The 22783-nt window shown below is 39.8% G+C and overlaps 2 protein-coding genes across 5 annotated transcripts; one reads left to right on the plus strand and one right to left on the minus strand.

Annotated features, from left to right (window-relative positions):
• Positions 1 to 146: 146 nt before the first annotated feature.
• brpf3b (bromodomain and PHD finger containing, 3b) lies at positions 147 to 10790 on the plus strand. 2 transcript variants are annotated; one of them, XM_056773427.1, is made up of 13 exons: positions 147 to 636; positions 2061 to 3607; positions 3705 to 3861; positions 3953 to 4084; positions 5834 to 5962; positions 6186 to 6498; positions 6693 to 6974; positions 7190 to 7753; positions 8065 to 8143; positions 8224 to 8318; positions 8548 to 8636; positions 9221 to 9375; positions 9485 to 10790. In XM_056773427.1, exons 2-13 carry the CDS (start codon positions 2097 to 2099, stop codon positions 9666 to 9668), a joined length of 3690 nt encoding a protein of 1229 aa, XP_056629405.1. In that variant the 5' UTR covers positions 147 to 636; positions 2061 to 2096; the 3' UTR covers positions 9669 to 10790. The 2 variants fall into 2 exon arrangements, with proteins under 2 accessions (XP_056629405.1, XP_056629406.1); XM_056773428.1 differs by lacking the exon at positions 147 to 636 and adding an exon at positions 1152 to 1285.
• Positions 10791 to 11371: 581 nt separating this feature from the next.
• nr1h5 (nuclear receptor subfamily 1, group H, member 5) lies at positions 11372 to 22408 on the minus strand. Of its 3 annotated transcripts, XM_056772572.1 has the most exons (12): positions 22169 to 22230; positions 19037 to 19073; positions 18287 to 18427; positions 16121 to 16474; positions 15062 to 15202; positions 13943 to 14076; positions 13772 to 13867; positions 13178 to 13265; positions 12980 to 13096; positions 12807 to 12893; positions 12546 to 12659; positions 11372 to 12325 (listed from the first exon to the last, which is right to left on the minus strand). In XM_056772572.1, exons 3-12 carry the CDS (start codon positions 18381 to 18383, stop codon positions 12114 to 12116), a joined length of 1440 nt encoding a protein of 479 aa, XP_056628550.1. In that variant the 5' UTR covers positions 18384 to 18427; positions 19037 to 19073; positions 22169 to 22230; the 3' UTR covers positions 11372 to 12113. The 3 variants fall into 3 exon arrangements, with proteins under 3 accessions (XP_056628550.1, XP_056628549.1, XP_056628548.1); XM_056772571.1 differs by lacking the exon at positions 19037 to 19073 and having other exon boundaries at positions 11372 to 12322; positions 22169 to 22408; XM_056772570.1 differs by lacking the exon at positions 19037 to 19073 and having other exon boundaries at positions 22169 to 22408.
• Between the last annotated feature and the right edge of the window lie 375 nt (positions 22409 to 22783).

Consider the following 22783-nt stretch of genomic DNA (forward strand, 5'->3'; position numbering starts at 1 on the left):
TTTATTCTGTTTGCTCCTTTGGTCTTTGTTGACTAAATGCTCATGTTTCCTTTAGCCTATCCTCTTTGATCCCTTGCCAAATCCTTTGCTGCAACCAATCGAGCTGTATGCTGACAGGTCGTGATGATCTCTAGCCATAGCACGAGCTGTGTGGGAAGAACACTTGCACCTTAACACACTCAAGTGTCACATACTTCCAGCCCCTATAGTAGGGTAAATAAACACCACTGTTATGCGTTATTAAATTAGCCGTAAAGCTGACACGGTGGATGGCCTGCTTTTGTGAAGGGGCGTGTTCTCGCTATCTCGACCGAAAGCTCCGCTCTGTGTGTATCTGGCGAGCTGCTAACTATCTACCCAGGCAAAGACGGCGGTTGTATTCGAGGCTGTAAATAGCCGGCCAGCTCCGTCAAAAAACATCCAATCTAACTCGTTCTCGATCCGAAGTTAGGGTGCGGTAAACGCATCCAAATTCATGAGTACGCAGAAGACATCTGAGGGAAAGAAACTATGGAAGACTGAAAGAAAGAGGACGTTTTATCGACGAGTTTTTACCGGCTTTACGGCCAATCCGCCAGCTTGAAAAGATTCGGGTTCTCCGAGGACGGTTTTGCGGAGTTTCGGCTGGAAAACAAGGTAATCTGACGGCTTCATCGAGTCGCTTTAGTGTATTTTGGGCGTGTGTGACGAATGGAGGCCACCTTTGTCAACCACCGCTTAGCAAAGACGGCTAGCGCGCACCGGCTTGTTTGTTACCGCACGCGGCGTTGCAGTGCTGGTTGCCCGGGCGAGAGCAGCTAGCAAACCCGCCAGCTTTAGCCTTCTCGGCGTCGTCCCTTCGGGTTTCCTTTGTGTGTAAACTATATGCATGTGTTCTCTGTCTCATAATAAAATTCATATCATTTTAATTAATAATGGCGTTGTCATGGATCGTTTGTGTGCAATAGGAAAACAGTAAACTTGGCTGATTCTGAAGTTCTGTTAGTCTGTAAATATGGCTGACGTCTCGTTCTAAATTCGAGGACGCGCAACCTAACTCGCTGTCTGTGAGACTTTTCTCGTCGCCGACTGGCTGGACGGAGAGGCTGGAAGGCTCCGATTGGTTGTCCCGAGGACGTGGGGGTTGATAAACTTTGCAGCCTCTGGCGGTCGTCGCACTTCAGCGATAAATTCCTGAGAAAAGTTCGCTTTAAGTTTTTAAATGTGTTAGCAAAGACGGTCGATACGAACATTTCACGGCCGTGTCGCCATGCATTAGTGTTTAAAAGTGTTATTTGTGTTGACGGTAAGAGAATAAAGGGCTTGGGGCCTTAATATCAAAAGTCCCGCCCATTGGACAGCAAAATAAAAACACTGTAACGTTAGTTGGCGAGTGGCCTGAACTTAATCCTTCCAATGATTTTGTGTAATCAAATGTCGTTTACTAAACTGCTATGCAGAATCTACATAACCACTTATATTTATATCTTATTGCTTTAAGGAATTAATGGCTTCGTACAACTACCAACCGAACTATACACTTTCTAGTCTTCCAATTAACGTTAGGACTGTGTTTTAAAAATTAAGTTCGCATTATTTATATGATATTGTTTCTTTAATACTGACAGTCAAACTGAGTGGTGCATATTAGTAGACCATACACGTGAGATCGTTGTACATTTGCTTTGCTTAACGTCGATTGTGAAATCTACTGACAGGAAAGTTGTTTGTTTGTTCAAAATCTTGATTTGTACAATGCACAAAAAAACAATGTTTTAATAACTACAACCGTAACGAGTTTAACACTTCAATATTCTCCCAGCAACATTCAATATGCGGGTTGAAACCACTTCCGGGAAACGAGCGCGCTCATGGTATTTAAAAAAAACACGTGACTGGATTATGGCAGATGTACACACTTCAAGAAATTGTTTAGTTTTACTTTTACATTTAGTCATTTAGCAGACGCTTTTATCCAAAAGTAAGGTGAAAACAAATAAATGAGGGTCTGTTCCAAAATGTGCTTTGTTATACTTTGGAGCAAACGTGAAGTCTTATATTGTGCTATTTTCTTTTATTAGGGTCAACATACGAGGGGTTTTGTGGTCTGAGTGCCCATGAGAAAACCACGACGGAGGGGAGGCCTGTCTGGGGCCTTAGACAGCCAAAGAAGCGATGCCACCGAGAGTGCGCCAGCGGAGAAGGTGGCAGCAGAGAGGGGGGCACAGCGGCGGTCACCCTCTCCCTACCGGCTTAAGGTTTCACCCTCCAGAGAAACCCTGACGTACGCCCAAGCACAGAAGATCGTAGAGGTGGACTTGGATGGAAGGCTGCACAGGATCAGCATCTTTGACCCATTGACAGTCATCACCGAAGATGAAATGACCGCTCAGGACATTGCGGAGTGCAACAGCAACAAAGAGAACAGCGAACAGACCCTCGCGACTGCTATCGTCAGCTCGCCTCGCAGATCAGCTGCTCACAGAGGCAAAAAGAAGGATGTGAAGCAGTCCTCTTCGCAAAACCACTGCTCGGGCTCTCACGGACAATCTCAGTCGCATTCTCACAGCCACCATGGCTCCCTACCCGAGCCCACCTTTAGAATGCTGGATTCTTACGAACCAACGGAGGCTCCCGCTCGCTCCACGGCTTATTATCGCTACATCGAGAAGTCTGGTGAAGACTTGGACACGGATGCAGAGTATGACATGGATGAGGAAGACATGGCCTGGTTGGAGCTGGTGAATGATAGGCGAGATTCCGAAGGCCAGACGGAAGTTTCACCGGAGACGTTCGAGCTCCTGATAGACCGTCTTGAAAAGGAGTCCTTCCTGGAATCTCGAAGCCAAGCTCCCTCGCAAAGCGTGATCGACGAAGATGCCTTCTGCTGCGTGTGTCTCGACGACGAGTGTCTCAACAGTAATGTCATCCTCTTCTGTGACATCTGTAACCTGGCTGTGCACCAGGAGTGCTATGGGGTTCCTTACATCCCAGAGGGTCAGTGGCTCTGCCGCTGTTGCCTGCAATCGCCCTCCCGCCCTGTGGACTGCGTGCTGTGCCCTAATCGGGGCGGTGCTTTTAAACAGACCAGCGACGGCCGGTGGGCACACGTGGTCTGTGCCATTTGGATCCCCGAGGTGTGTTTTGCCAACACTGTCTTTCTTGAACCTGTCGAGGGCGTGGACAACATTCCGCCAGCTAGGTGGAAGCTTACGTGCTACCTGTGCAAACAGAAAGGTCGTGGGGCGTCCATTCAGTGCCACAAGGCCAACTGCTACACGGCTTTTCACGTCACCTGCGCGCAGAGAGCGGGACTTTTTATGAAAATAGAACCAGTCCGAGAGACTACCGTCAATGGGACGACGTTTTCGGTGAAAAAGACGGCGTTTTGCGAGGCACACTCGCCGCCTGCCAAGGACGGGTCAGATGATGAAGAAAACGGGGGGAGGGTTTTGGGGTGTAGAGCTAACAGGGGCCGCAGTGCCTACACTCAGACGCCACCGCTGAAAAAGCGTGGAAGCAATAAACTGGATTCCAAACAGCAGCAGAAAAAGAAAGGAACGAAAGACGAGGTGTCCAAAATTGTGGCCACACCTTTGGTCACTGTCCCAGAAATACCCACTCACAGGTACAAGCATCATTGCACATACTTTTTTAAATGAACTATTCCTTTACGTGGCTGTAAATACTTTTATTTGATTTACTCTTTTTGGTGTTGCTCATAGGTTGAACAAAATTTCAAAAGATGTTATCATACAGAAGAAGAGTCAGTTCATGCAGAGACTGCACAACTATTGGTTACTTAAGCGTCAATCACGCAACGGAGTGCCTCTCATTCGTCGTTTACATTCGCATCTGCAGGGCCAGAAGAGTCCAGAGCAGGTCGGTGTTTATGAATATTAAAATGACATATGCAGACACTACAACCAGCGGGTGTTTGTATTCCTGTCGTAAATGGTTTATTTCTCTGTAGGTGGAGCCAGACGAAAAGCTGACCGCTGTAAAACAAGAGCTGAAATACTGGCAGAAGCTTCGTCATGATCTGGAGAGAGCTCGACTCTTGATAGAGCTCATACGCAAGAGAGAGAAACTGAAGAGAGAGCAGGTACCACATTTTTTCTCAGACTGATAGATTTGATCATGATTTCTGTGTCTTTGGTGTGTTATAAGTTGCCAATGCATGCTTTGAGTAAGATCCCCCAAATGTGTACGCAAGTAAGGTGGGCGTACCTGTCAGTACAATTGCGTTGGAACCTGATGTTCCAAATATGGTAAGAGGCGATACATTTCAGTCACACGCTTTGCAGAATTGGACCAATCACTACGCACTGGTTTACTGGCCAATCATAGCCCACCCTGCTTCTCAGAGTGATGAGTATTGTATAAAATCTGTGTTTCAGAGAGGCGGGGCAAAGAGGAGATACAAACCAAGATGTGGAAAATACAGGGGTTTTTAACCTTAAATAGTGTATACAAATTGCATTATATCTAAAAAAAAACGATAATATTAATTTTTAGCCGTGTCATATGACCCATTTAACATTTTAGGTTGGGTGCAGTGTAGTCAAAACATGATGCTTATAAAAACAACTCAGAATGCTGTTTGTGGACATGACTCAACTAACTGTCAGTTACTTAATAGGCCATCCACACGGAGACACAGTTAGCTGTATACTTAAAGATTTTGTATCGTATCACCGTTTCGTCCAAACAGATCCAGCGTTTTGGGAGCCTGAAACTGCTAATCTTTGAAACCAGGTCCCAGAGTGAATAAATCTGAAAATGCCACCCTTGCATTTTTCGTATGTACAGTATTCAGTATCCGTATATTTTCTAAAATGATGACGTCCTAACCCCATCATGCAAAATGTATGCGCATGCTCTAAATCTTTACACCACATACTGATTCGTGGTGTATACTAGAGTACATGGTTTTAAATCGGTTTAGGACTTTATAAAATAAAAATGATTGGATAGGGAAGGCTCTGGCTTCGTGTGGTGTGGCCTTACCTTGACTCAAGTTTTTCCATCATGACTTGAATATTGACTAAGGGATAGTTCGGCCAAAAACTCAAATTTGTCGTTTATGCACTCACCCTCAGGCCATGAGAGATGTAGGTGACATTTTATTCTTGAGTAGAAACTTAAAGATCATTGTTAGGTAAATCCGCAACCCCCTTTGCTTCATATAATGGGAGTCTATGGGGTCCACCTGTCTAAGAGTTCCTAAAGCAAAATGACGTTCAAATTTATGAAAATATCGAGTGAGTCACTCCACGAAACATCAACATGTCGCCAGGAGTCGCCTTTTGGAATTATGTGCTTTAGGAAGTCTTAGAACGGCGGACCTCATAGACTCCAATTATATGAAGCAGAGAGGGCTGCGGATTTACCAAACAATCTTCTTTATGGTTCTACTCAAGAAAAATGTCACCTAAATCTCGTCTGGCCTGAGGGTGAGTAAATAAACAGAAAATTTGAGTTTTTGGCTGAAATATCCCTTTAACACTCAAGGGTTAAGACCCAGCACTTAAAAACTCAATAAAGCCATTTGATGAGTACGGCTTAAATACTGGAATAGAAAGTTGGGGTAAGACATACTGAAGGGTTTTCTTTTAAGATAAGGGCTACTGGCTAGAAAAAAAACAAATAGCTGGTCAAAGCCCTGTGACATGGTTCTTACATGCTGTTGCCTTTTGGAGGTGGTGTATTTCTTATATAAATTTGAGGATATGGTTTTATTGGACATTTATGTACCCGGAAGGTGCATTACACAAATCAATATCTGTAATATTTTGTAAACCGAGTTTTATATTTTCGGAAGTGCGACTGTAATTGTTAATTGCTTTTAAAGGTGAAGATTCATCAAGCTGTGACTGAGCACCAATTAATTCCAGTCCTGGTCCTCCTGCGGTCCACTTTAGACCAGCTTCAGGAGAAAGATACTGCCAAAATCTTTGCACAGCCTGTGAACTTGAAAGAGGTTTGTTTATGGTTATTTTGGGCTGAGAATAATTGTTATTGTTCATGTCCATCCATTATTCAAATCTAAATTATTCAGGTCTGCAGGTTGAATTAGACATTCCTTAAGCAACAACAGGCTGTGAATTGCAAGGATTTTACTACAGTTCCAATTTGTCTGGCAATGTATGTTTAACGCGTTCCAAAGAAGAACGTCTTTTAAAAAACTGTTCTTGGCTTCTCAGGTACCCGATTACCTGGAGTTCATCTCACACCCGATGGACTTCTCCACTATAAAAACCAAAATGGAGGCTCACATGTATCGCTCCGTTACTGACCTGGAGGCTGATTTCAGTCTCATGATCTCCAACTGTCTGCTTTACAATGCTAAAGACACTGCGTTTCACCAAGCTGCAATACGTCTGAGGGATCTAGGGGGCGCTATCCTCAGGCACGCTCAGAGACAAGCCCAAAACACAGGCTTTGATCTGGACACAGGCATGCATCTGCCGGAATCGCCACACAAAAACAACTACTACCGCTGCACTTTGGAGGACGGTGAGTACTTCATGTGGAATGTCATGAAACTAGGGCTGAATCCTTGTTTGAAGACACAACACGTTCAAAGTTTCTCTTTAGTTGGAGTAAATTACGTTTTTGGAAGAAGACGCGACATTATTTTCTAGATAGCAAATAGCACACAGTTTACTTTTGTTCTATGTACAGATGGTTTGGATTTGTTGTTTGTTTAGTTGATACGCTGCTAGACCCTGATAATCGACTGCACATGACGACTGAAGACCAGCTGAGGGAGTTGCTAGATAAATTAGACGTGGTGACGACCATGCGGCCGGGCGGTGCACGCACTCGTCGCATACGCCTGCTGCGCAGAGAAATCAACAGGGTTCGCTACAGGCAACACTCGCGGAACTCACACATGCTTAATGGAGACCTCAAAGAGGAAGATGAGGAGGAAGATGAAGACAAAGAGACAGATGGTGAACATAACCTGTCTGCCTCACTATTAGACAAAGGTACGGCTACTAAAGATGCGCACTTGCTCTTGGAACTTTTTGTTTTTGGCAACTATAACTCTTTCATTTAAAGGGCTCACATGTAACACTAAACATATGACCACAAACCATTTGAGGGTGTGATAATGCAGGTGGTGGGGATGCGTCTTCCTGTCATAATTTACATCCTCTGAGAGAAACCCTCTCATGATTCGTGTTGTTTTTTTCACATCTAGATGACCTTAAATCAACCCCTCCACCCACGTTGGAACCCACAGGCCTGGCCTTGTCTCCTCCCCCAGGAGACACCCCCCGGGATCCACCCACCCTCCGACCCATGACGTCCGACCCCAGGACCACCCCATGCCCACCAAAACGCCTCAGACTCAACAGCGAGAGCCAAGAAGCGGATTCAAGCGCCACCCCTGTCAACAACCGCACCAAACCCGAAGATCCTTCGCCTGATAGCGAGAACAAACTCATCAACGGCCTGTCCTCCAACGAGTCACCGTCCCGGCCCACGACGGGAGTCGGGCGGCGAACGTCGGTCCTTTTCAAAAAAGCAAAGAACGGAGCGAAGCTCCAACGTGAGAGAGACAATCAGATGCAAAATGGAAACAAGGAAGACGCGCTCAAATGTGAGACAGTCTCTGCACGCACAACCAACTGCACCATCAAGAACGAAACTTGGGCCCAGCCAACCCCTCCGCCCATGTCAACCCCAGCCAAACAGAGAACTAGAAGCAGGAGTCGGAGCCCAGAGCTGGAGAGAACTCCTCCTCGACTCACTCTTGAGCCTGGTAAAGAAAACAGTACCGTCACAATAAAGGAGTTGGGATGGGTTGATCTCTTTGCGTTTGAAATACGTGACAAGTTATAAATGTTTTTGTTGTTGAATGGCAGGCATTTTATTAATATATGATATCACATGATATGGGCTACTATTTTGTGACATCATCATTTCTCAATAACCCATTTTTGCAGCTTAGGTTTCATAAATGGTCCGGCTGAATTAAAGGAAGCTTTGTTTGCTTTCCTAATCTAATCCTGTTTTCTATCGTATGCCCCTTAAAATGGATTTGTGACGTAACCTGCGGTCTGTTTTTTTCAGCTCTTACAAACGGATTCAGAAAGCAAAAAGGCTCCAGTTCTGACTCAGAATGCAGCACATCTCCGACACTCAGAGAACTGTAAGAGAAAACATAATCAACCAAAACCATTGGGCATGTTACAGGTCACAGTAAACTCACACTTTGTCTGTTACTTTCAGTGTCTCGCCGCCTAAAAAAAGTCGGGGGAAACCTGCACTGTCCAAAGTGCCATTCTTAGATACTGTTAACGGAGATACCGACTACACCGGGACCGGTATGCAATGAATCTAAATGAAATGTAGAATTACAGACAATTTACAAATGTTGCAATTCATTCATCACATTGTAAGAAAATATAGATCAGTCACGGCGATGTTTGATAATCCATGCATGAATTTCTGTGATGATCACCATATAGAAAGGAGCACAGCTAGACTTTCATTTACTTTGTTCCAGTTTTGAATACGCAAGCTAAATTAAGTCATATTTATTTTTTTGTGCAGATGTGCTGTCAAATGGGGACACGCCTGAGCCTGAACCTCTGGATCTGGTGTGGGCTAAATGCAGAGGGTATCCGTCTTACCCCGCTCTGGTGAGAGAGGGCGCTCCTTACTTACATTACACAATGACATTACATTCTCTATGTCATAAAAGGAATAGTTCACCAAAAAATGGTTCCCATTTACTTGACCGTAGTCATCTTTGTTCCTACTGTGGAACTGTGAGAGGCTATTTTTTGGCTGAACTATTCCTTTAAGAGTCATGCATTGTCAATGTTTGAATAATTGAATGGTTATTTATTGACTTTTCTATGTTTAGGCTTGTCAATTTTATTGTGGCTCTTCATAATAATGGGACAAACCATTAAAAGCAACATTGCATTGTTGCATATTCTTATTGTGCTCAATTCAGCTGTTTCTCATTTGTGACCACTTCGAAATTTTTGAAAGCTAAATAAGATTTCCATTGGTTTGTGACTAAGGGTCGATATTTGGCCGAGATCTAAAACTCTGGAATGTGCGGGTGCAAAAAAATCGAAATACTGATACAATTTTGACACATACATTGTTTTGTTGGCTTTTGCCACAGACATTCCAGTGCTTCTTAAGGTTGGTTGTGTGGTCACATATTTTAAAAATCGAGTCCTTTATTTTGAGTCTAACTCTTATTTTGTAGATCATAGATCCAGACATGCCTCAGGAGGGTCTGTTGCATAACGGTGTGCCCATCCCCGTGCCCCCTCTCGATGTGCTGCGCCTTGGGGAGCAGAGACAGGAAGAGGCTGGCGAGAAACTCTACCTCGTTCTCTTTTTCGACAACAAGCGCACCTGGTGAGACTTACTTCCCTCTCGGCCGCATGCTTTCTGCATTCCTATTGAAGAAAGCAGTCATGAAGTGGCGGTTTTGAGGGTTTAATCCATCTTTTGTCCCGTACTGCAGGCAGTGGCTTCCACAAGATAAGGTACTTCCTCTTGGCGTGGACGACACGGCTGACAAGCTGCGTATGATGGAGGGCAAGACGACTAGCATCCGGAAGTCCGTGCAGGTGGCTTACGACCGAGCTGTGATTCACCGGAGTCGTGTTCGGGAAGAAAATGGTTTCGTCGGTTCTAACTTTCTGTAGAGAAGCGCCAAGCACGTCTTTCCTCATTGACCACTCACACGGGCGTGACCTTAAAATGACTCTGTGTCGACCATTATAACACCAGCCATTTGGTTACACCACAATCGATAAACTAAAATGCTCCGGAAACTGTAAAGGACAGAACTGTTTGGTAAAGGGCTGATCTTAGATTCGGTTTGAGGTTTGTTGATGGTGGTTTGAGTTTGTGGGGTGAAGACTGCGGTTTCTGTCAATAATTTGTGTTTTATCTGTTTAAACCACCTAGACATACCGTCTTAGCCTTTGGGTACATTCAGAGCAATTCATGTCTGCAAATAATCATTTTAAATGAACGAATGAATTTAAATAATCTAAACGTTTGAATGAATCACTGCCATTTTCTTGTATTAGCTTTTTAACGTTTTACAAACCACTTGTATATTGTAAAGACACTCATGTATATATGGTTTTTTTATCATATAGTATCTAAATTAATTTTTTCTCCTGTTTATTGTTAAATAAAATGCCTGGGAGGTATGAAGAAAAAAAGAAGGATCTGTACATGCGTGTAAAGATTTTCAAACGAACAGACTTCTTAGAAAGCATACCTTGCTGGTGATATCAAAGAGTGCGAGTATGCCCATATATATGTACATTACTGGCATACGTTGAAAGTATGTATGTGTATATGTACCAACTCGCAATTGTCTATGGTTAAATATATATTCTCATTTTTTGATACAAAAAATGACATTTATTTATGGACCGCAAAGAGTTAAGGAATTAAATTATATTGGTGAAGATGGAAAGCAAATCTCTTATTTAAGGTAAACTATTAAATAGGCTTTTAAGATCTAACTTCACGTGAGCATTCAGACTCTTTTGGTTTAGTTCTTTTTAAGGTTTAAGGTGAAATGCTGGAGAGATGTATTGTACACTTGCTGTTCGACAGTACAAATCGCTTTCACCATCAAGCACAGAACCTGTATTTATTGTAGAAAGTTGTGCAGCTTTGTCACCGTTTATAAGATGGAACCTCTACGAGATTTTAAGCTTGTACAAACTGCAGATTTTACCGACCCACCTAATAATCTGTTCCAACAGTATTTTCATGTGGGAGAAATAAATGTTCTATTGAAACTACTGTGACTGCTGGTGTTTCTGTCTTATTTCTTCATGGTTTTAAAGCATTTTTTATTATTCTATTGTGGATGATATTGTTTGTAAAACATTGTTTGAAATTAAATCTTGTGTAATTGCATGATAATGTGAGAGATGTTTATCCTAAAAAATGAACAATGTCATTGCAGTCAAGGTAAGAATTGCATTTACTTAATGTATATAATTGACATAAAAACTGTTACCACATCATTTTTGTTCATTATTTGCGATGTTTGTTAATACAGTCATAAAAGTCATGCAAAAAAAGTAATGTAAGTGCATTGAAGCAGCTAATGTGGAGAAAGATGAAAGTGGGTTTTATTCCATAAAGTGATGTCACTCTGCTTTATCCAGATGTATTTTAACCTGTTAAAGTGCTCACAACAGTTAATAAACCTATATATATATATAGTGGAAATATGGTTATTAATCTAAAAGACTGAGTTGTGAGACTTCTCCAATATGCATTGTGCTAGGTTAGACAGTGTAGACTGTTGAATTTTCTTTTAAAAGTGAACATTCATCCAGTAAAAAAAAACAAAAGTAATATATCCAAAGACTGCTTCTGTTACTTTGAACTTTAATATCTGCAACTTGCATGCGCGGTTTGCAGAATTTTTTTTGAAAAGTAAGCCTTTCTTGAGCAGTTCAAAATGGCAGTGACATTGATGTATGATAACTTCAGCATCTGCGAATGATATTTTAACAATGTCTGAATAATTTAATCCGAAAGTTCTGATCTCATTCTTATTGTCCGACAGCAGATAGTAGACAGAAATAACAGCAAAAAAGTAGGAAATTATTTTGATGTTTAGTTGGAAGTGTCTCATGTGGTGGAGAAGGTAAGCAATCGAAATAATGCAACAGAAATATTGTAACCATACCTGTATATAGCAATCGCAGTATACTTTACATTTAGGTTACATTTTTATTTTTCATTGACAATTTTGAATATCAAAAAAGACCAAAATTGCATCCAAAAACGCCAAACAAAGAGTTTCTATTTATTGCATAAGAGTATAAGAACATATTTTTAGCTAAACTATATTTGAAGAGTTGTTTCCAAAATGAGATAACTCTGTTTTTTCAAAAATTATGTTTTTATTGTGGCTTAAATCACAACAAATCAACTGCAGTTTGATTGATATTATTTGGAATGCACAATACAAAACATTATTTTGAAGACGGAGTTATCTCATTTTGGAAATAAACTGTTCATTTGCACATATTACTAACCGTACATTGACCTTGATTATTGTTCTAAACAAAACTAATAAATGTATAAATCTCTATCTACAGGTGGTCTCAGGACTGCATGTCCCAGAGATGTTGTGGAAGAAGAGTAAGTTGATTGTGTCGTAGTGTTCTCAGTTCTGTAAGTCGACCCAGGAGACGGGCGAAGCGTCGTGGATCCTGAGCTGCACCAGGATTACAACAACAGAGTCTGGACAGCAGCTCCAAAACAGACTCCTGTAAACTCTCCACACAAGCCACCGCACGCAGAGAGGGCCTGTCTGCTTCACAACAGATGACAAAATCATTCAAAAATCATCTAAACAGCCCTTGCAAAAAATAACACTTACAAGTATACTATTATTAAACTAAAAACACACTTAAAATATATTTCGAGTTGTGTCATTTGATGTTCCTTACAATATTTTTATTAATGAATCATCGCTTTGTCATCAGTTCACTCCATGAAACTTCAAGTGTTTAAATAAATTTTAATCGACCGACCTGAACACAATACTGCAGTTGCAGTTAGAAGTGCATATTCAGCCTCTGTCACTGCGATGGCAACCATGCTGTGAAGGAAATTTACCACCGACCTCAAGAGCTCATCGTTCAGTCCTGAACAGAAACAAAAATCACATCTTTACCAAAACCAAGTTTTTTGTCAAATCAATTTGTTGGTATAATTAAATTTATTGGTTGAAAGTGTGTTCTAAATCAACTCAAATTTGTCTGTACATGCAATGTGAAATTTGTAATAACCACCTGAATGTGCCATCTTATGATTGTTCCCAATCTTGGAAGTTTTCACCCAGTCGGAGTTTAAGTTATTCAAACTTTCTGGGTGTAAAGCTTGTAAGAGACAACACGAATCACACTGAACAATCAAGTCATTTTAGTTAAACAGCATTGATCTATAAACTATTGTGTGTCAATACCAGAGGTGACGCTTGTGGGGTTGTCTGAGAACCGATGAGCGAGAAGCAGGAACATGACTTCAACTAAGGAGCTGGATAAGAGCGTGTTCTGGTCAGAACTTTCTAAAAGCTCGAACCCTAAAGAGCAGATAACACAAACAAACGTGTCACCAAAACTTGATTGGCAAGAAATGTATGATCTGTAGTAAGGAAACTAACCAGGTACACTCCTTGAAAATTGTAAAAGCTTCTCTGTCTGAGGGGGCGTCAGGTCAACACTGTTTGTTAAACTTGACCACAGAGGCACCTGCATTTGGAATGAAATCATAAAACTCGGTTATTTCTTTACATTTAATAGCTTTTTGGGGAACCCATAAAGTTAGATTTTATATGCGTGTTCCCTATATCAAAACCACAATGCTCTATCAAGTGGACTTCAAGAACACATGCTTTCTATATACGTGGCCCTGGACCACAAAACTAGTTTTAAGGGTCAATTTTTCGTAATTGAGATTTTTACATCATCTGAAAGCTGAAGAAATAAGCTTCTATTGATATGTGGTTTGTTAGGATAGGACACTATCTGACGGAACAACAACTGTATACAAAGCTGGAATCTGAGGGTGCAAATATATCAAAATATTGAGAAAATCGCCTTTGAAGTTGTTAATCTGAGCTTTATCAGCTTTCAGTTGATATAAAAACATACATTTCTAACTATTGACCCTTAAGACTGGTTTTCTCGTCCAGGGTCACATATAAATAATTAATTAATTGATTAATTTATGAATGAATGAAACTAATATGTCATACCCGGCAATTGACGTTGTCTTGAATTATGTATCGACGATAAGCCTCAACAATTTTATTCAGAATGCACCTCTGCTCTCTAGAAAAACCAGATGATACCTGCAAGCACAGTTACTCTTCAATGTTGTTAAGTATTGAGATGTAAATTGGTGTGATTGAGGATTAGTGTGTTACCCGTGTGGTAGATGAGACACCTCTGCTTTCAGAACAGTCCTCATCTTCAGCTCCGCATGTTGACCCGTTGTGTCCTCTGTGCTTGGAGCCCTTCCTTAATCTCTTAGATTGGCACTGGACCTCAGTAAGCAGACCTGGAAAGGAGATACTAATGTTGGCGGCATTTAATGGTTCTAACTTTAAGGTATTTCTGTAAAGATGCATCTTAAAATGTTTCTACATTTTGATGAGCAAAAATGGAGAGAGTCTAATCCAAAACCAAGTGAGGTGTTTTTGGGGTGCTTTCTTAGAGATCAAGCTCCAATCTATATCTATATCCTTGATTTGTTAGTGTTTGTTTGCAAAAAAATTGTAATATAGTTATTATTATTAAAAATCTTCCAAATGTTTCCTTAAAGAGATATTTCACCCCATAATTACATTTCTTTCATCATTTACTCACCCTCCTGTCTTTTCAAAGCTGAATGACTTTCTTTCTTCAGCAGAACACACAAAAAAATATATTTTGAAGAATGTTGATAACTGGCCCCCATTCACTTGCATTGGTTTTGTGTCCATGCAATAGAAGTGAATGGAGGTCAGTGCAGTTCAGTTATAAACTTTCTTCAAAATATCTTCTTCTGTGTTCTGCGGAGGAAGTCATAAAAGGTTTGAAATGACAAGAGGGTGATTAAATGAAGACAACATTTTCACTTCTGGATGAACTATGACTTTAACTTACTCGGAATCACAATGGTAAACGTACAATAATGATTTATAATTTGAGTTGTTGTGTATAATTTCATGAGACATATCAGTTTGATGTCAGTGAGTAAATCTAATATCACATACACGTATGTGAAAGCAACCTACGTGTTTCAAACAGAGATGGCGAAAGAGAGACAAAAGTTATGGATTGCAGCTTCAAAGTCATAATACAATGCCATTATTTATCTATCAACCAATTGGAAATTAAACTATATGTTATCATATTAAATATTTTGTGTTCTGCACATTAACTCATATTGACAAGGTAGCGAATGACCTGATTGAATGAATGATTGAACTACATTATGCTATAGAGGCATCAGAAAACAACACAAGAATGAAATCAGTTTAAAAGCTTTGCATCAATCTCACACTCCGCCAGCATCCCGACGGCTCTGCATTTGCGCAGTCTGCAGTCCTGACACTTTCTGCGCATGTACATATCCATCTCACAGCTGCCGCCACTCTTACAGCGGTACACAGCCTTTTTGGTCACGCTGCGTCTGAAAAAACCTGAAAGAAGTAAAATCCTGTTTGAGCTTAAAGGGATAGTTCAAATTCACCCTCACTCATGTCATTTAAATCCTGTATAAGACTCTTTCTTCTGTGCAACACAAAAGAGGATACTTTGAGAAAAGTCTCAGTGGTTTTGCATCCATATATTGGAAGTCAATGAGTGCCAAACTTATTTTGTTCTTCAAAATATCTTCTTTTGTGTTTTCTCGTATAGGTTTGGTGATCGTCTCTACCAGTCCTGACATTGTACAAATAATTAAAATTTGATATAAACATAGCTGTAAAGTATAAAAAAATCAATCAATTCACACTTAAGCGAATGAAGACTAAAGGACTAAAAGACAAAAAAAACATTAAACTGAAAGTAAGAATAATAAAGTTTAAAATTGTATTCAAATTCTAATTAACAAAACATGTGGCAATGGAACCATCTACCTGTCAAAAAATGATAACACGCAAACTCTTTTTTTGCAAAAAAAATGAGTGATTTACTAGAAAACTAAGCATATGAAAACACATAAATAACTCTCTAAATGGGATGGCACAAACTACATTACATATAATCATGGGCAAACGAAATACAGATACTGAATTTTTAAGTCTGTAGGCTACTGGAGAACTAATTGGCAAAACTAAATAAGACTTTAAAATCACATGGTCATAAGATGCATATCAGGACTTTATATGCATGTCATTACCTGGCTGCTGCCCCCTGCGAGATATAGAAGTATGTAACCGTAATTAAATAAATTGAGCATCTTTATTCCAAATGATTCCTATTTAGTTGAATCCACAAGTTATAAAATTAGTATCATGTTTCCATTACTGTGTTTGATTCACAACTCAAGGGGGCCCCCTGGTGGTGCAGGGGCCCTATGCAACCTGCGTGTAGAAAGCATCGGCTCTGGTCTCTACCTTTGCATCCCTCACAGGTGAGAGCATTATAGTGATATCCCGAGGCTTTATCACCACACACCACACACAGCTCATCTTGGCCCTTCACTCGAGATCCGTGGGTCATCCTTTGTCTTTTCATCAGAGGAAGACTGACACCGCTGCCTCTTCCCAGGTTTTGGACCTCTGCGTCCGGCTCAAATGTGTATTCAGAACACTGATGGCTGTAGGCGTAGGGCGGGTTACACGGTTGCACGTTTGGAGCACCGTACATAGAGAACTGCACATTGATGGGGCTAAACGTCTGCTGGCCATAGATAGAGCCCTGTAGATCCGGATCCTGGTAAGAACAGCCCAAAGGATCCACAAGAACATCTGCAGCAAGAACATAAGAGGAACATCTTGAGATACATGAAAAGACTGAAAATGTTTTTTCACAAGAAACATGTTGCATTTTCACATGATTCATGAATTACCTCAAGAGTCTTATGAGGCCGTTGGGATGTAATAAAAAAAAAAGAGATCAGGACCTTTCAAATCTTTTCTGTGTCTGGAAACCGGATGCAGCTGAAGAGGTTACGGTTCTGTTTATGATTGCTGTTCGCTTTGCCTTGTTATACTGAATGGAGTCTGTGTAATAGCTTTTTTTTATGGATGCAGGGTTACAAAGATGGATTTTAGATTTTAGATTCTCCATTGAGAGAACAAACATCCCTGCTGGCAGAATGTCTGAAGCACATCTGCACAAGCAAGATTGTCTTTGTTTCTTAAAGAGATAGTACACCCCAAATAATCTTTCATCATTTATTCACCCTTATGTCATTCCAAACCTGTATGACTTCCTTTCTTCAGCAGAACACAAAAGAAGATATTTTGAAGAACGTTCTTTTCACAAAAGAAAGAGTCACAGAGATTTTGAACAACAAGAGGCAGAATAAATAATGACAGAATGTTTATTTTTGAGTGTCTGTCCCTTTAAGAACTAAGAATGAGCACAGGGGGCCCTTATATGGGCGTAATATTATTTAACATGAGAAGTGTGAAATAAAAAATTGAAGGATTAGTTTAAATATGAAAATTAGTGGGAAACCACTGAATGACTCGAGTCATTGAGACCATTTAAAAGAACGATTCATTCTGAAATCATTTAAGGGTAAACTAATTTAAGTAAAATAAATACAATTAGCTTGAAATCTTCTATCCTTTACACCAAATGCATCTCTTTCCTTGTCATCCATGATTATCCTGTCTATCCGGTGGTCTGCTTCCTGGCCTTCACTCCAGTCTTTCTCACAGATGGTTTATGTCTCGATAAGCATAGCACGTCACTTTTCTGTGTTAGTATCTGTTTGTAAACCTCTGAGGTTTTCTGTAAACATTCATGTTGGTGAGAAGCTTTGCTTATAAAAAAAATCATTGACTGGCCTTCCCGCAATCGTACGGACAGAAAGAAATGAATGCACTTTTCGGACACTAACTATTTCTCGAGAAGACATTGTCAAATTAAGGATTGGAACACTCTTTTGTCAATGAGATTACCACAAATTTAATCAAAATGAAAGGGATCCTCCATGCAAAACGTTTGTTTTGTTGAACACAAAGAAAGATTAAAAAAAATGTAAGCAAGTGACATTTCTGGGACATCATTGACGACAAATACAATGGTAGTCAAAGCTGCCATAGAACAGTTTACCTACATTCTTCAAAATATCTTTTTTGTTCAACAGAGCAAAAAAAGATAAAATATATTTTCCTACTTCGGTAGTCCATAATGTCACAGAAATGTCAGTTGACAACATTTTACCAAATATATTCTTTGTGTTCATCAGAACAAAGAAATGTAAACAGGTTGGGAACAACGTCAGTGTGAGTTAATGATGACAGAACTTTCATTTTGGGGTTAAAGGTTTCCCTTTTACCTGATTATTAAACAAATTCTTAACATGCAACATTGCCTATATAGTGACAAGAAATGTTTTATCACATTTTGTGACGTAAAAGGAATATCTAAAAGTTGAATGCGCAATAAAATTAAATAATTTAATAAACAGACATGCCAGGAGCAACCTCTTTAGATCTTTAACCACTAGAATACACCACCCCGAAATTTCCATTATAAAATGTTTTGATGATATTGCAATTCCTTGAAAAGAAGAGTGCTGAAGTGATAATAAAGTATAATCCTACCATAGTACTGTGGAGGCTCTGTTATGTCAAACGCGTCAGATGCAGAAAGGTAGCTGCCGATTGACATGCTCATCCCGGGATCTGTCCCCTCTCTCATCTTTACCGTCAGATGGCCACGCTTCACTGACCACGTCTGGACCTCTAAGAGAGCACAGAGACATGAGGATCATCATCCACTACTACATTATTTTAGGGCTCTGACAGCAGCAAGCTCTCCAGCCCCGGCTATTTTAGGCGTCACTGTCACGAAAAGGTTATGACAGAACACAGAGAAGGCTGTGGAGATGTCCGTCTGTGCTCCTCTGGGGCTCTGAGAGGAGATGAGGAACAGAAACTGTGAGAATAAGATGAGAGACGAGCCATGGGTGTCTCAACAGATGCTCTGGCAAGAGTTTCAGAGAAAAGACTTCCAACAAGAAGCTTTTCCCGGACGTCTCGGCCTGTAGATGACTTTCAAAAATCAGCACCCATTCTGTGACCGATCTGAGCTTGCACACTTGGAACAATACGATTCAAAAGTGGATCTGAAACCAGTGCTTTTATGCCTACTTCTTGGATTCATTTCTCTACACATACACAAAATTAATGCTGCGTTGTTTTAACAACCGGTCGGCTAAAATATTAAACTCAAGCATAGGTTTGAATGAACCCAGAAATGTTCATCCTTTGACCAAACCATGTTGAAACAACCCAGTTTTTTAAAGAGATAGATCACCTAAAAATAAAAAGGTTGTCATCATTTTTACTCACCTTCTTGTCATTTCAAAGCTGTATGACTTTCCTTTTTCTGCAGAACACAAAAGATGATATTTTGAAGGATGTTTGTAACCGAACAACAGCTGTAGCCATTCACTTCTATTGTATGGACACAAAACCAACGCAAGTAAATGCGCTGTTATTCGATTATCAATATTCTTCAAAATATATTTTTACATGTATTTTAAAACCAGTTTTAAACGAATACATGAATTAATTCGTCTTTGCATTTTTTCAGTCTTTCACATTGCTGTTGGGTGAAATTATATAATTCATGAGATTTGTTACAGTCGAAACAGACACTGGACACAATACATCCAGAAATAATGATTAACGACAAAACTACCAAACGTTTTGCAAATATGACGGGGGACCAATGACAATTTTATTGTTAAAGTACCAAACATAAACCTAACATATTATTACCCGACACCGAACAACTGCCAAAAGATGTTGTTTCATACTTGGCAAACACGTAGGCTTCATTTATATCAGATTCATCTTTAAACTTTAATGACTCTTGTCTAATTTATTTCATTTTGAGGACCTCAGTGTTTTGTGTGGCAATGTGGAACATGCTCTTTATCCCCCCGAGGACGATACAGAGTGACATTCGGCTCATCTCTGGAGCTTTAGGGAGTGTTTATACGCCATGGCTCTGTTTGTCATGCAGTTAATCTTTGACATTGGAAAGACTAAGGATCGTAGGAATCTAACCTTCCCACCCTACAGACTTCAGACCCCGTGGAGGTCAGGGGAGAGGGGGCAGGCTTTCCTAAAACCCTCAGATTAGGACACAAATGCACACACACGTGCTCCCCCGCACTCATTATGCTGATAGAGAACATCTTCAGTAGTGTTATTGTGGTAGCATTAAGCTTCACCTCATTTGTGGGATTTTGTGTCAAAATAGATGAATGCCTTTGAGATCCAAGGGAGGGAAATATTTTTTGTTTTCGCTCCATTGCCATCCATCACAATGATTGTGGGTTCTTTGCTAAATAAATCTACAATGTTGAAAATGGACCTTAATGAACTTCATGAACTGTTTCACTGCAGTCGGGGTTAGAAGAAGTGAGACGCTAATAATGAGAATGGAGTTTCACATTCATTTTATTTACAGAGTGCATAAACAGCAAGTATATAAAAAGAGATGTTTAGCGTACTGCAATACTGGCTGATGGTTTTACATGAAAATTTCCCATGTAAGAACAGTTCACATTAGATAGAGGACGTATAGCGAATCATCACTAAAGTTAAATCAACTTACAACCTGTAGATACATTTAAAACTCAATGAATTTGTGATGTTAACAGCTTCTGAACATCTTTATTCTGAATCATTTTAGATGAAAAAACTAAGTTTATTCAAGTTTGTTATTAATATAACATATAACAATATTAATACAACTTAAAAATAAGTACTTTCAGTCCAATTTATATGTACGTCTAAATAATCAATTTAAAATGGCACTTATACTGACAAAATACTTCCTACTTAAAGTACAGTTAAAAGTATATTTTAAGTCTTAAAATGTATACATAAATAGGAACATAGTAGTATACTTTATATGCAAAATATATACGTACTTACAAGTACACTTGCAGTATAAAAACTACTAAACTTGTAGCTAAGTACACTTCAAAGTGCACTTCTATGAACTAAAAATGTGCGATAAGTATTGACCTAGTAAACTATTAGTATACTTATATGTTGTAAGTTGCAGTACAAATGAGGAAAATAGTTGTGAGCTTAAATTAGACTTAAGTAACACTTAAAGTATACTTAGAAGTTTACCTTTATAAACTACACAGTGGTTTAATTCAGTCCCATATGGTAAACCTACAAGTATACGTCTATAGTACAAAGGTATTAGTATACATACACAAAGTAAACTTGCAATATCCTTGAACTTTACTTAAGTATGCTTGATAAAATTAACTTGAAGTATACCTATTTTTTGTAAGGGTCAGTCAGAGGTTTTCCTAGCATTATGATCAGCAAATCCTGTCCAACTTTAAATCCTGTAACATGTACTTAATGGTCTATGAGACACGCAAGGTCGTCATTACACACTAAAAGAATCATTAACGGAATGTTAAAGAGCCGAATTTGTTAAATTCCCCACATTCCCATCCCTACTCATCACAACAAATATCTTGAAATGTCCAAACCACTTTATCCACAGCAGCACCACATGTGCAATGAAACACTCCAACACTGATTTCCTTCATCTCTTTATCTCTCAGTGTATTAGTCATGTTATCATGTAGTGATATCATTCTGCATGTTTGTTCATTGTCTGCAGTAGGCTGGCCTGAGCATGTTTACAGATTCGAGCGAGAAATCAGACTCTTAGATCAGATGGCCTTGCACAGGGACAGTCAGGGGGTGTCGGACTAAAGTCCAGAGCTGCTTGTAACGGTCTGAATTGACATGTCATTTTATGTGAAAAAAAGCTATTTTGTGGTCTTTTCTGGCGCCCCAGAATACAGGATTTTTTCCACTATAGATTGAAATAAAATCCTGTAAAAACAGCAGGGCCACCAGAAAAATACCATAAAACGACTGCTTTTTCCACATAAAATAAAATGTAAATTTGCAGTCTCTTTCTGTAATTTGAAAAACTCATTTAAATTAAAAAACAAAAAAAAGTTCTGTACAGTTTTTTACTTTATATTAAAAATAAATAAAATCTAAAATTACAGTAGGCCTATTTTTTTACATAACATATTTTAAAAATGATAGACAGGGCAGATGCTGTATACAGGATGTAGGAAAATATTAAAAATTAATTATATCACAAATGCATTCTTTTATTTTATTATCCATCAAGCTGATTCCTGCAGTGTTCTGAAGATTACAGCTTCATTTAAACTTTTTATAAAAGTGATGTCATAAATAACCATTAGAAAATACCCCCCAAAGTGCATAAAAATCTCAAAACAGGCCTGATACATACAGTACAATAATAATCACACACACTCAACCAATTTCATGTGATGCATCCTGATTTTTATGTAAAAGGATTCACAAGTAAAAAAAAATTTCATTTAGCCATTAGATCAAAGATTTACAGCTAAAATTTCAGAGTGGTTTAGTATCAGTAATTTTTGGTGTACTCACCGGCTATGATGTCGCGCGTGCTGGATCTTAGCTTGACTCGTGATGTTGATAGCAGTTGAACCCCTGACGTCCAACACTTGCCAAATGCACACAGGAAGAGACACATACGCAGAACAAACAGCCCCAGCCAACCCAAACCGTTCACTCAAATACGCACCAGTACGTCTCACATTCAGTTTAAACACGGGTCGATAATGCTGTCCCGTAACACAGATGAGCAAGTGTGGCCCATTAGATTAGTACATCACGCTTTTAAGATCAACAGTTCTGGGAGTTTCCAACACGTCGAGTCGATATCTAACAGTTTGGGCCTGTTTAACACAAAATGAAAATGGGAGCGTAGAAGTGTTTAAGTAATGACTGACTTCTACAGAGTGAGATAGCAACATACAGTCTCATTAGGACATTCCCAGCAGCCCAGTGTTTATAAACAGCCCCAGTTCATCCAACTGATGGATGAGCGCCTCTTGCTATCTCCGGTTCTTCCTGCGGAGCATCCGAGAACGTTCTCGTCTCGGCCAGGATTTCACAACCAGCCCGACACACTCCCACATTCTCAGTGACACTACACACTACACACTACACACACACAGACACAGAGAGAGACCCTGCTCC

This window comes from Triplophysa dalaica, chromosome 18 (genome assembly GCF_015846415.1).
Source record: "Triplophysa dalaica isolate WHDGS20190420 chromosome 18, ASM1584641v1, whole genome shotgun sequence".
Taxonomy (NCBI): domain Eukaryota; kingdom Metazoa; phylum Chordata; class Actinopteri; order Cypriniformes; family Nemacheilidae; genus Triplophysa; species Triplophysa dalaica.